At 42.1% G+C, this 14,648-nt stretch overlaps 2 protein-coding genes across 2 annotated transcripts in view; one reads left to right on the top strand and one right to left on the bottom strand.

The window, feature by feature from the left end:
* The window catches only part of PLPPR5 (phospholipid phosphatase related 5), a 348,637-nt gene extending 341,722 nt beyond the window's left edge, over positions 1 to 6,915 (top strand). Inside the window, exon 6 of the mRNA XM_040359985.1 lies at positions 6,272 to 6,915. Coding sequence (XP_040215919.1) covers positions 6,272 to 6,304 — 33 coding nt within the window. The 3' untranslated portion in view covers positions 6,305 to 6,915. The remainder of the gene's footprint in view (positions 1 to 6,271) is intronic.
* LOC120945661 overlaps positions 6,889 to 14,648 on the bottom strand; it is a 182,201-nt gene continuing 174,441 nt past the window's right edge. The window contains exon 6 of the mRNA XM_040359984.1: positions 6,889 to 6,991. Coding sequence (XP_040215918.1) covers positions 6,907 to 6,991 — 85 coding nt within the window. The 3' untranslated portion in view covers positions 6,889 to 6,906. The remainder of the gene's footprint in view (positions 6,992 to 14,648) is intronic.

Here is a 14,648-nt window from a genome sequence, read left to right as displayed (position 1 = left end):
TGACCTGATTTTGGCTTCTGTACAGCAGGGCTGGGGTGTATGAAAAAGAAGCAATAAGCGTAAATTTATTGGTTTGCGCAAAAGTTATAGCGTCTACAAACTATGGTATATATACACTGGAATTTTTATTTTATTTAATTTGTTATACTAGTAATGGCGGTGATCAGTGATTTAAAGCATTATTGCACCAGACCTTCTGACACTTACTGACACTTTTTGGGAAACTAATACTAATACAGTGATCAGTGCTAAAACATATGAACTGTCACTGTACTAATGATACTGGTTGAGGAGGGGTTAAACCGCCAGGGCAATCAAAGGGTTAAATGTGTGCCTAGCTAATGTTTTGGTGTTTACTATGTGGTGTTTTTACTAAGGGAAATTTTGGATTTATTTTCCTGCAGGGAAAGAAAATCCATTGTTTTCCCACTGACAGGACAGTGCTCTGCCTTGTTTACATAGGCAGAGCTCTGTTCGGTAGACTTTATTTAATAAAGCTGGAGAGTGAAAAATTAGGCTCACTTCTGCATAGAAACCAGTTTCCAGGTTTTATTGCCAAAGCTTAAAGTGGAGGTTCACCCGATTTTATGACTTTTGCTTAAATAGTAGTCCCCCCGATGTACATCACTAGTTCGCAGTTTATATAATTAAAAAAAAATTCGATACCTTATTTATGTGTCTTCAACCAGGCACTTCCTGGTTTTAGCTGTGCGGGACTGGGCGTGTCGGCGATCACCCTAATAAATTATGGGATTGATCACATGTGTCTCTTCACGATGACGAGCACAAGAACTTGTCTGCTGGTCACAGCGGGGAGTGTCCTTTTCAGGACGCTGCCGGCCGTTGTCATAGCAACTATGCAGTGTTGACGGCGCAGCTCGCTGTCACACTGCGCATGTGCGGGATAGGCATCCCAGAAGAATATACAGGAGGGCTTCAGAGTGCCCGCAATTAAGATGGCAATGTCCATCATAAATTTTTATAAAATATCCTTTTTGGTGAAATCGTCCTCCTAGCGACTGCGAGTATGGGACTGGTGAGTACAAGTTTCTTTGTACTATCAGCGTTACAAAAACGTATTTAAAAAAAAAAGTTTTCCCGAGGAACTCCCACTTTAACTGAACAAGTTGAGGTTAGGAGCTGACTGGCTATTATGCACAGCTGTATGAGATTCAGATTGCACCAGTTTTAGTAAATTTACCACTGTGTGTGTCTTCCGGATGATTGGCGGGTGCCGGTGATCTACTGTGTCTAAACACAGCACAGCTGGGTCAGTAGTGGCGCGTGCATATGCCCCCTACCCAGAAGAGCCGTCTTGCCACCATATATGTATGTTATACGTTCAGCAAGTGGTTAAACAGGAGGTTGAGTGACAAAACAAACGGCAGCAGCTACAACTCCTGTAGCTGCTTACTTTAATAAATGGACACTTCCTTGCCCAGGGATCCAGCGCCATCCTCATCCGGGCTAGTTTTTCACTAGCCTTCAGGTTCCTGGTGCTGTCATTCTAGCTGTGAGCAGCCAGATATTCGGCTTTTGGCTTCACAGTTGACTGCCCACTGTGCATATGCGAGCAGCGATGCGCTTTGTGAATGGACCCGCAGTCTTCTGGGACCTTCAACATGTCCCAGAAGACTATGAGGAAGGAGAAGGAAAATAAATTCCACTCTGAAGGGTAGGAGTACTTAAAGTGGAGCTTCTCCTTTTGGTTAAAGCTCCGCTTTAATATATACCAGACCCTTATCCTAGATGAGGGTCTTGTATAGATGTTAAATGGGGGCTACATGACCATTATGTTTGATGCCAAAATAATGTTCCATGGATTTTGTCAACATTTTTGTGTTTTCAAATACACTTTAGATTTTTGTCTGGTTCGGGTTGAACTTTACATTAGGCTAAACCTCAGTTACCAAATTATGGAAAGGAAAAACACTGCAAGCAAAACATTTAAAATACTTGATTTTTCTGAACTTTCACACTGTATTTTTTTAAGTTGGTGGCAGGGTCCCTTTAATGAATATTACTTAATAAAATAACATAGGACAAACTGATTTAAAGGGAATGAACAATGTTTTATATATAATCCCTTTATTATGTTCAATATTAAATCATACAATATAATATTTTTGTTCACTTTATAGTCAGGTATACGAAATACTGCATATACATATTTCATATTTAAACTTCCCAGCCAGCAGGTGGTGTTCAAGGGTTTCTTTCAAGTATTTACAAGGCTGTTCTTAACCTCTTTAGTGAAAAGGAAAGTTGTTTAAACAACCAAATTAAACATATACAGCTGAATGATTCAGAAGAGCAGCCTTTCAATTAGAGAGAGACAGTTTGAAAGCAAACAGCTTCTGTAGTACCTTTCTCTTAGGAAAACCTAATGTCATGGATGCACTTTTTTAAGTTGATATTTGAAAACAAAGATATTATATAAATAGCAAAGAAGATATAAAACACCCATTTAAAAACATATACGTTAACATAAAACTGAGCAGAAACCAAGCTTCCTCTTTAAGTAATTTTTTTGGGTTAAACATTTCCAGTTGGCAAAAAGATTCAAAAGCAGGATTATGTAGGTTCTTTTCATGTTTTTAATACTAGGAGTCTCAGAAGCCCCTAAACCTGAAGCACTTGATTTGCAAGTCGGCATCATGTCAGAAGTGGACATACATGTTTTATGCCGCTCTGGATAAAAGGCATGCAAGGCATAATTTATCATTAGGCACAGAAGACTTGTATCTAAAGACAGCAAGGGCAAAGGGACAGTCTTCCCTATATAATTATATTTTTCTATCATCAGTGGAAAAAACAGTCATCTCATATTAATCCCATATCAACATACACTATATTGTCAAAAGTATAGGTACGCCTGCCTTTACACACACATGAACTTTAATGGCATCCCACTCTTAGTCAGTGGGGTTCAATATTAAGTTGGCCCACCCTTTGCAGCTATAACAGCTTCAACTCTTCTGGGAAGGCTGTCCACCAGGTTTAGAAGTGTGAAGCACATTTGTGAAGTCAGGCACTGATGTTGGACAAGAAGGCCTGGCTGGCACTCTCCGCTCTGATTCATTCCAAAGGTGTTTTATCGAATTGAGGTTCAGACTCTGTGCAGGCCAGTCAAGTTTTTCCACTCCAAACTCGCTCATGCATGTCTTTATGGACCTTACTTTGTTCACTGGTGTGCAGTCATGTTGGAACAGGAAGGGGCCATCCCAAATTGTTCCCACAAGGTTGGGAGCTTCGAAATGTCTTCGTCCAACCCCTGAAAAGCAACCCCATGCCATAATCCCCCTCCACCAAATAATTTTTGCACAAAGCAAGGTCCATAAAGACATGGATGAGTGAGTTTGGGGTGGAGGAACTTGAATGGCCTGCAAGTCCTGACCACAGCCCGATAGAACACCTTTGGGATGAATTAGAGCAGAAACTGAGAGCCAGGCCTTCTCGTCCAACATCAGTGCCTGGTCTCACAATGTGCTTCTGGAAGAATGGTCAAACGTTCCCATAGATACACTCCTAAACATTGTAGACAGCCTTCCCAGAGGAGTTGAAGCTGTTATAGCTTCAAACGGTTGGCCAACTCAATCTTGAACCCTATGGGCTAAGACTGGGTTTCCATTAAAGTTCATGTTAGTGGAAAGGCAGGTGTCCCAATACTTTTGATCATACAGTGTATTTACCATAATATTTTTGGATTAGGATTAGTAAAACAAGAATTGGTTCGATATCAGAGTTGATCCTAGCAGAGCTGTGTTGCTTTGGGTCTCAACAACTCTATGTCAACAGGCCCCTGCCATGTAAATCCAGTACTGGAGGCATGAGAGCTTTCTCTTTGAAGCATAAAATCTGAGTTTTCTTAGTGAGCATCCCACCTTTGAGGCGCGGAGGGAGCTCTGGTACAATAACAAAGTACTTGCAGGTGTTTGCTTTGAATCTGTGAAGCAGTTAAAGACATGTTTACTTTGAATTTTACTTTGAATGCTTTCAAAATGGCAGTTTTATTACACATAAAAAAAACATTCAGTTTTTGAACTAAACTTAGGGAAAAAAATGTATTGAAAATGAAAGGCAAAGATTTTTGATAGAAACAGGTTTGAGTTTTAATTATTTTTTGCTGTCTGGGTCTTCACCGGGGATGGTCTTGAAGACCGTTGCCACAAGTAATGAAAGTGAGGATAAATACAACATTTTGAGTTGCCACCAATGGGGACACTTAGTTCAGTGACAACTGTCTGAGAAAGGATTCATCTCTTATTTCATGTTGTGTCTGATGCCGCGTACACACGATCATTTTTCGGCTTGTAAAAAACAATGTTTTTCAGCCTCTAGAAAAAACAATGTTTTTTCCAACTTCATCATTAAAACGACGTTGCCCACACATGATCATAAAAAAAAATGCTCTAGCAAAGCACGGTGACGTACAACACGTACGACGGCACTATAAAGGGGAAGTTCCATTCGGATGACGCCACACTTTGGGCTGCTTTAGCTGATTTCGTGTTAGTAAAAGCCGATTCACACTTTTCTGTCTGTTACAGCGCGATGAATGTGCTTACTCCATTACGATAGTTTTAGGAGTAAGTTTTACCAGAAGAAGCGCTCACGTCTCATAACTTGCTTCTGAGCATGCACGGGTTTTTAACGTCGTTTTAGCCCACACACTCCGAAAAACATCATCGTTTAAAACGTTGTTAACCACTTAAGCCCCGGACCATTTTGCAGCTAAATGCCCAGGCCAGGTTTTGCGATTCGGCACTGCGTCGCTTTAACAGACAATTGCGCGGTCGTGCGATGTGGCTCCCAAACAAAATTGGCGTCCTTTTTTCCCCACAAATAGAGCTTTCTTTTGGTGGTATTTCATCACCTCTGCGTTTTTAATTTTTTGCGCTATAAACAAAAATAGAGCGACAATTTTGAAAAAAATGCAATATTTTTTACTTTTTGCTATAATAAATATCCCCCAAAAACATATATAAACAATTTTTTTTCCTCAGTTTAGGCCGATACGTATTCTTCTACCTATTTTTGGTAAAAAAAATCGCAATAAGCATTTATCGATTGGTTTGCGCAAAATTTATATCGTTTACAAAATAGGGGATAGTTTTATTGCATTTTTATTATTTTTTTTTTTTACTACTATTGGCAGCGATCAGCGATTTTTTTCATGACTGCGACATTATGGCGGACACTTCGGACAATTTTGACACATTTTTGGGACCATTGTCATTTTCACAGCAAAAAATGCATTTAAATTGCATTCTTTATTGTGAAAATTACAGTTGCAGTTTGGGAGTTAACCACAGGGGGCGCTGTAGGAGTTAGGGTTCACCTAGTGTGTGTTTACAACAGTAGGGGGGTGTGGCTGTAGGACTGACGTCATCGATCGAGTCTCCCTTATAAAAAGGATCACTCGATCGATACGCCGCCACAGTAAAGCACGGGGAAGCCGTGTTTACATACGGCTCTCCCCGTTCTTCAGCCTCGGGGAGCGATCGCGGCGGAGCGGCTATAAACGAATAGCCGCGCCGTCGTCCCGGATCGCTCCCCGAGGGAATCCGCCCGCCACACGCAGCGGGGGGGGGTCTCGATCGGACCCCCCACCCGCTAGAAGGCAGGGACGTATATATACGCCCATCTGCCTGTCCGTGCCATTTTGCGGACGTATATAGTCGTGCGGCGGGCATTAAGGGGTTAAAAAATGCAGCATGTTTGAATTTTTTTTTTTTCATGTTTTAGAACCCAAAAACTGATGTGAAGCCCACACACGATCATTTTAAATTAAATTTTTTTTAAACTTTGTTTTTTACATGCCGAAAAATGATCGTGTGTACACGGCATTAGGAACTGGAAGTAAAGGGAATTCTGCCCAAAAACTGATAGGGGTTTTAACCATTCTCCCCTCTATGTAAAATGAAAAAAGTATTGGTTTTAGATAAGCTTTCAGATGGAATGCAATACTTCTCTCCTTTGTTGAACAGTTTACTGAAATTCAAAAGGCTAACACCCACCACGAATCTATTGTTTCAGGATCACTTAGTAAAGAACTGCCAAGAGTACTGCTACTGTAAAAAAATGTAGAAAACTACATCTGCTATTTAGAAATAGAGATTAGCGAATAAAGAAAAATCCTTTACACCGAGAGGTTGAAGGCACGTATATTGCATAGTAGCAAAAACATCATTAGGATTAAAATAGGCATTTTTTTTAAGCCTCTGGTCAAGAAATGTATTCTGATTACTGTTTGGTTTTGTTTCTTTAGAACCACATCACCGCCTTTGCAGAAGTCACATGATGTTGAAACAGATGCCTTTTCTCTGCACTGGACCTCCTCCCTCTTCACAGTCCACTCATCTCAGCCGAGACATATTTGACAAGAGCGGGAAGTACAAGCTACAGTATCTGGTCTATTCAATGATTTTTACAGTACCAACAATTTTGTCCGCATCTGAAGGTTGTTTTGTATTTACAACTTGTTTTTTTTCCTTACTTTTTTCAGAAAACCATTGACGGTGTGTTAGAAATGTGCACTAGTCAGTATGTCCAATTTCCAAGATTCCCGATCCTTAAAGCTCTTTAATAACCCATGTACATACAGTTCCTTACTTTAGGTCACATGTTTTGCTATGGACTATCTAACACTCACTTTAAGAAAAAAAAAAGTTTGTTTAAGCTAATACAGCATGACCTATCTCTCATTTTAATTAAATTGTACAGAAGACAAAAAATAAGAAACTTATTTATGTTTTGTGCTAAATACTGTTTGCACATGGTATTTTGCTATATATTTCACTATATGATTTATACTTTATGTTATATCAAGACTGGTGCTTATGTTTTGAAGGGAAAATGCAAATTTTTACTGTTATAATTAATGTATCATAATTAAAAATTTATTTATTTGGACTCTTGTCTGATGTGTATCAAAGAGAAATTGTGCTGGTTTTTGTTCATCTCTTCTTTGGCATTTGCTTCTGTAAATCTGTAGGGGAAAAAACAAGAACATACATAAAAATAACATAAAATCTATAACATATAATATTATTTAAAACAAAGCATTATACATAAACTCTTAGGACCTTTTTTTATTGAAAAGTGTGTAGATGAAAAGCGGTTTATGGAGTTACATTTGGCGGTTTGTGCTTTACATGTATCCAAAGCATTTTTTTTAAGTGTATCTAAACCCACGTATACAAATTTTATATATTGCAGCTTACCAGTCTACTGGATGTGGTGGCTGCATTTCTTTTTATAGGCTTTTTCCATTTATATTTACTTGTTGATCCTGCCAGCAACGCACTTCTTGTCCTCAGGGGACAATCAGTGTTGCCAACCGTCAGTATTTTAAGTGGCAGCCAGTAAAAAATGGGCACCTTTCTCCTTCCAGTAAATGCCAGTAAGAGGAAAAGGTTGCCAGTAAAAAATATTGTTTTGACACTTGGCTTGGATCTGTGCATGCATAGTTCGGGTCCGGAGGCGGCCGAGAATGTCCAAGTGCCTGCTACAAAGTGTTTAGTTGGTGCCATCAGGGGACGAGACTGGTGGAGGTGGTGCCTGAGAGAGTGGTGTGATATTATGGAGCAAAAGAGCCAAGTGGAGCAGCCGGAGCCTTGTGTGAGGGACTTTAGCAAGGTAAGCCAGGAGCAGGACTGTGAGAATCAGTTTCATGTGTGTGTGCTGCCCATTCTAATTTCTTGCCCTTCTGAGTCCCATCCCTAAACTACTTACTTACTATATTGAAAATAAAATAAGAAATATGTTTTTTGCCTTAATATCTACCTTAAATCACATTTCTAATTGCATATTGTACCTTTTTGTAACCTAAATACTGAGATTTGTACTTAAAAATGTAATTTTGTAACTGTTTGGAAATGCCAGTAAAAACTTGGCTGTGCCAGTAAATTTTGGGTGTTGTGTCAGTAAATTTCAATCTGGTAGGTTGGCAACACTGGTGACAACACTCACTGTACTTTATCTATAGAGGAGCAGTGTTGTCATAATAAACATAAAATGTGTATTAGGTCTACAGAACACCTCCGCCTATCTTGAGCTCCATAACATAGGGGAAGTGTTCTGTAGTTCACAGAGATAACCTGTGCAGGGCTGATAAGACTCCTTTGGGATTTCAGTACAGCAAAAGCAGCATTGTCAGTGCGTTACAAGACATCACTAGCTAACTGGATTCCCGGCAGGATCAACTAGTATTTTCAGCACTTATCGAACAGATACATCAAACCCTTGTATTAGTACAGTAGTCAATGGCACATAAGAAACAGTGAGAAGGTAGGATAGTAGGCCCAACAGGTATATAAATCTCATATAAGACATAAAACATGCAAAGTAATTATCAACCTAAAAAGTCCACAAAAGTAGGGAAGTCCATACGTTCAAAAGTTCATAGGTGAATGCATTAGGGCAGCTTGTCAGAAGAGCAGAAGCGGACTCTCTATAGCACACAAGGAGAAAGCATAAGAGAAGTGGCTGTAAATGCAGGCTGTAAAACATTTAATATAAGATAAAAATGCCAAATGGCAACTTACAAGGAAGAGTAAAGGTAAGGCTCATCAATGTGAAGTGACCTGGGACATCCAATAATGATGTCAGCCGAAGGTCCAACGTGAAGTTGTGGAGGAAGCCAGCTGGGTCCTTCCAAGATGGCGCTGAAACTGCGTGTCACATGTGCGTTCCAGTGCCATCTTGGCTTCCTCCACAGCTTCACTGCAGACTCTGCTGGACCCTCAGCTGGCAACAGGGGCGTAACTAGAAATCACAGGGCCCCATAGCAAAATGTTGTATGGGGCCCCCCCCCCCCGGATTTACTTCCTTTGCAGCCCCAAGGCCGGGTCCTTCAATGAGGCCCCCCCCCCGCCCAAAAAAAAACTAAAAGTCCCCCAACCCTGAAAGTGCACGGAAAAATCATACGGGTGGACCTACATATAAAATGTATAAGGATTGAGGGGTGAGCTGTGTATGGGGGAATTTAAGGGTGATCTGTGTACGGTGTGCAGGATTTAGGGGTGATCTGTGCACATGCAAGTACCCTCCTTCCCAAGTACAGAGCTCTCCTCTCCCCAGATTAGTTTGGAGCCCACCCTCCATCAATACACATCAATACACATTCCTCTGGCATCAACCCCCCTTCTTCCCCCTTTCAGTAGTGAGCATTCCGGTCACCCAACTAACATCAGAGATGGGCTGCAGAAGAGAAGCTGTAACTCACTGTATGTCCGTGGAGCATAGGGTGACCACGTGTCCCGGATTGCCCGGGACAGTCCCACATTTTGCAGGTCTGTCCCGGGCACCTTCATTCCAGGACAATACAGTGTCCCGGAATGAAACTGACACAGCCCCCCCCCCCCCGGCCAATCTTATGACCCCAAAAAAGGCCGTCACATCACCGCTTTACTCACTGACGGTACTTGCCCTGGCCGGGAATGCCTGGAGGAGCACAGTCCCCGCCCCCTTCTTGTGATTGGAGAAATCATAAATCCCACCTGATTTTTGGGAGGGGGGGTGTCCCTGAATGGTAGTTTGGAAATGTGGTCACCCTAGTGGAGCAGCTCCTGTCTGTGTACACCCCCCCACCCCTTCCCCCCTCCCCTCTCTGCTTTCACATAGAGATAGATAGACAATGTGTTTTGTAGAGCAGAGAGGGTTCTAAACGGCTGTCGGGAGGAGAGCGCTGTCACTTGTAAATACAGCAGCGCTTCTGTATTGACAAGTGACAGTAGAGAGGATTTTTTCACCCCTGTGTTGCCGCAGCGCCCAGGGCTGCTGTTAGAAATCACGGGGCCCCGTACAGCCTATGTGACAGGGCCCCCCTAAAAAAATATCAAAACAAATATTTTTGCTAACAATACACCACAAAAATCATTTTTAACATACACAAGCACAAAAAAAACTTATAAACTTACAGGGGAACTGGGCTAAATATACAACAGGAAAGACAATTTCCCTCTTCCTTCCCCATCAGAGTTTCTGGCTCTCTTCTGGTGCTTTGCAGGGGTTAAAGAAGGATCCCGAGGTGGAGCATCTTACTACTGCTGCTTGTGCGGGTGGGATATGTACTGCGCCAATCACATGGGATGAATAGGAGAAGAGGGTCAGCAGGGATTGGCGCAGTACACAGTACACATCTCACCCACACAAGCAGCAGTAGTAAGATGCTCCACCTCGGGGTTCTTCCTTAAGCCCTAAAAAAAAAATGTGGTGGGAATGAGAACCATGGGGTAGGGGAGAAAAAGGGGGGGGTAAAAGTGGGGGTGGGTATGAGATGGGGCAGATAGATCGCTGTCAAGGAGACTGGAGAGGGATAATCAGAGATGGGCATGGGGCATACTCTAAGCTGGTAATAAATAGCCATAGTATAAAAAGTAAATGGGCTGTCTGGCAGGAAGGGGAGAGGGAGTGATCTCCATTGCCTAGTAAAGAAACAGTGTTGGGGGTGTGCAAGGTGGGGGGGGGGTTCCAGACATTTGTAATGTTTGTAGATCCTGGGGGGGACACACACACACATGTGTAAAGGTAAAGTGTCTGCAGGGAAAAGTCAGGGAGGGGAGGGGGAGAGATAACAAGCATCTGAGAGGAGCAGTGTGACAGGCAAAGATGAATGGATCTGTGTGAGAATGTCAGGGAGCAGGACGGCCAGATAGTGTTTGAGGAGGGGAGGAAGATGCCAGGGAGGGAGAGCATTGCAGACACAGCCAGATAACAGAACTGACCTGTACACTGTAGCAGAAGAGAGCCAACGTGAGGAGACCTGTTACCACTGCTGCCCGAACCTGCTGGGAGGAAACTTCAAAGGCCCCCCATGCACCTAGGACCCCTGGGCAGTTCACAGAAGTGCCTGTGCATTAAGACAGGCAAGCTCTCCCCCGCTCTCACAGTGTCCTGACGAATCTCCCAGCTTTTAGGGAGAGGAAAACAGGCAGCGCTGGGGGGAGACCAGGCACCTATAGGACATAGAGGATCACATGTGGTTAGAACAGGGAGGCAGATCGGTGCGCTGTGACAGAAATATTGCCGACAGGAGGGAGAGAAACACAGCATCGGTTCTGTAACTGTCACAGCGCACCGATCTGCCTCCCCATCGGCGGGCCCCACTCGGCTGCGGGCCCCATAGCGCCTGCGTGGGTCGCTATGGCGGTAGTTCCGCCACTGGCTGGCAATCTTACTGAATGTCCCAGATGACTTCACATTGATAAACGTTACCTTTACTCTTGCTTGTGAGTTCCCACTTGCATTTTTAACTTATATTAAACATGTTTACAGTCTGCATTTAGAGGCACTTCTCCTATTCTTTCTCCTTATGGTACATAAGAGAAGTTACAGTAATTATTAGAGATTATATATACTGTAAAGCCCAACTCCACTAGTTTTTTTTTTCTTTTAGTATTGCATAGACATAGGCATAGTAAATACTGTTCTTAGGTCTTTATTGACTCTATTACATGACTCTATTAGGGAGATGTCATCTGGCTTCTTGTCCCTTTGACTGTATGTGACAGCAAGTCAATAAAATAAGGGAGAAGTTGTCACAGGAAGGTACAGACTCAGAAGACAACAAGATCTAAATAATAGCTCTTTCATTTATACAGTGTTGGACAAACAGCTTCGAAAACTCCATTATCCCATAAATAGCAGCGACATCTTGAGCTTTATACAGTTCTTTTTCAAGCACAGTGTATAACCATGCTTGAAAAAAGCTGTATCAAGTTCAAAATGGTGTTGCCATTTCATTTTTTAGGCTAGTTTTAAGCTATTTGCATATTCTACGCCGACCGCAATGGAATCGCCACCTAGCGGCCGGCCTAGAATTGCATCCTAAGATCCGACGGTGTAAGTCAATTACACCTGTCGGATCTTAGGGCTATCTATGTGTAACTGATTCTATGAATCAGCCGCATAGTTAGTCAGGAGATACGCCGTCGTGTCTCTTCTGTGAATCTGGCCCAATGAGTATTATTCTGTGGTTGAAGACAAACATGACGAAATGTGCATGTATCGCAGAAATATTCTAAATATGTTTTTTTTTTTTTTTTTTAAATGTAATGTAAAATATTAAATAGTATCAATCTTTTCACTAGAAAGGTATTGTACTTCATGTATGGAAAGCATCATATATCACACATGATTCTATTTTACAACATGGACATACTGTACAAACAGATTTTAAGGGCAGTACTGTAAAGTTTTTCTTTTTACAGCAAAAAACAAGCAAACACATGTTTTTATTGTGTATCTAAGTAGGCTAAAGATATTTTATAAAATAACTGAAATATATGTACATTACAACAAGTATTTTTGTTATAAAAAATAAAAGAAAAAAATTAAGGAAAAAATGCAGCTGAATTTTTAGTATGTCATTGCCTGCATCCCCCCCCCCCCCCCCCACTGTATTAAGAAAAAAGACCTTTAAATCAAATGACCAGTTTAAGATATATAATTGTGGTTTTGTTCTCAGGAGTTTTTTTTTTTTAAATAAGTCAGTTCTAAGAAGAGACTTGCTTTGCCCTTTGTCAACAGATCTGAATCACAATCTGCGCCAAACATATGGATTATTCAATTTAGTATGTACTACATATATTTGCAATATTTCTTGATATCACTAAAATGTATAAGACATAAGGACACAGCAGCTGTTTTTCTGTGAAAGCACAATTATTTCCTGTGTATGTTCAATTCTAATATGTAGGATTCGTACAATATATTTAAATGTATCTAAGTTAAAAAGGAAAAAGTTTTAAGTAACCTCATTATGGTTTATTGCATATATTTGACTTTAGGGAACATTTATAATGTTCACAGGAAAAGCGATGACACTTATTAGTTCCAGATGACAGAATCCTGGATATTGCCATAGTGCTCCTTGTGTTGGGTGTTTTAGAGGGTTTTTATGAAAGTATTATTTTTAGCTGCTGTTTTCATCTATTAATTGAGGTGCGTAGCAGATTACAACAACATAATGAACGCATATATTTAATTGATGCACACCAGAGTTTCTCAACCTTTTATGGTTAAAGGAACACTAAAGGTTCGTTTTTTATTAGATCAATTGATTGCTGTAAGCAAGAGCATTTAAATATCACTTATTTTGTTTTTCCTTTTGACCTCCAAAATACAGTAATCCAGGTTTGAAAATGCCATTTCCTGTCTCTCCTCTTCTTGCTTTCCACCAGCATCTGAGCCGTTTTGCATGGTGGAAAGCAGAATGTGCTCACCCCCTCCCTATGACTACAGCCCTGCATGAAGATGCTCTCTTATCCCTCACAGGCATGGAGGCTAAGCCTAACGGGAACTGTAGTTCCCATTAGGCCGTAATGTAGCAAGAATGAATGCGCACCGCAAACCAGGAAGTCAGTGAGAATAACGATTCAGGAGTGACGGAGGTGAATAAAACGGCTCGATTTCAACAGGTATCAAACTAGTTATAATGCAAAACATTACTTTCTTTATCGTACATCACGGGACACAGAGAAGCATAGTAATTACTATGTGGGTTATAGAGAGTACCTTCAGGTGTGGACACTGGCACGCCCTTAAGGCAAGAAGTTCCCTCCCCTATATAACCCCTCCCATACCGGGTGTGCCTCAGTTTTTTGCCAGTGTCTAAGGTGTTGGTCACGAGTGAACATGTGCTCCAAGGAGCTCCACTGGAGGGATCCATATTGGATGTAAAAAGCCTCCATGAAATCCGGATCCGTCCAAAGTGCTTCTGAGCCAAAGTGGACGGTACCCGGGCCCCGGTTAAGAAGAACGGGGTTTGGCCTGTAATGCTTCTCTTTGAGAGCTGGATCCTGGTTATTCAGTACTTTGGTCAATTTCCTAATACCAAAAGTTTACTGACAGGGTGCGATATGGGTCCAGGGGTGTGGTGTTCCTGTCCATGGACCCCGGTCCCTGAAGGTCTATAGACGCTGCTCTCCGTGATGGGTGAAGATTGGACTGTCTGTTATGCAGAGTCCTGCAGCGTTGGATCAGGTAAGTGAAGGTGCTTCAGGACTTGGTCCTAGGAGTAACCTTCCTTTATTTGAGCCATTATGTTTGCCTAAAGCTAACTGTCTGTGCTTCTCCTATATGGTCCTGTGTGTTGTGGGGAGGAGGGGTATCTCTAGTCAGGTAGTTAGCCCCTCCTGTGCAGGTTAAAAGCAGAGAAAAGTTGTCCAAAATGTTTGGCTTCATTTGGCTTACCTGGTTCTCACATGGAGCTGTGGGTTCCAACCTCATGCATGGCGCGTAGCGTCATGCGCGCGCGACATTGATGTGTCTTAGGCGCACGCGCACAAATGAAATTTTTGTACGCTGCTCCGATGCGCACGAATGTGCGCGGCGTGCTCCGTGAGATGCGTGTGACGACATGTGCGCGCGTGCGGCTACGTGTGCGCGCGTAGCCTCGTGGTGCACGCCTAACAGCGGCACGCGCGTGCGCATGCGCGCAGGGGGTCTATCTCAGCTGTTCTCTATGAGACTTGAGATTACAGGACAGAGCAGGTCAGGTGATACACCTAGTCCTTATATGCTCCAGTCCACCTAACTGGTTCTGGCTGACGGTGGACACAGAGATCTTGTGCACATACTTTCAGTATTTAGTACTGGTGGTGGACAGTGACATTTGCTTAAGGCGCATAGTGGGCTCTGCA

Source organism: Rana temporaria, chromosome 7 (assembly GCF_905171775.1).
Source record: "Rana temporaria chromosome 7, aRanTem1.1, whole genome shotgun sequence".
Taxonomy (NCBI): Eukaryota; Metazoa; Chordata; class Amphibia; order Anura; family Ranidae; genus Rana; species Rana temporaria.
This window is presented reverse-complemented; position numbering and strand designations above follow the sequence as displayed.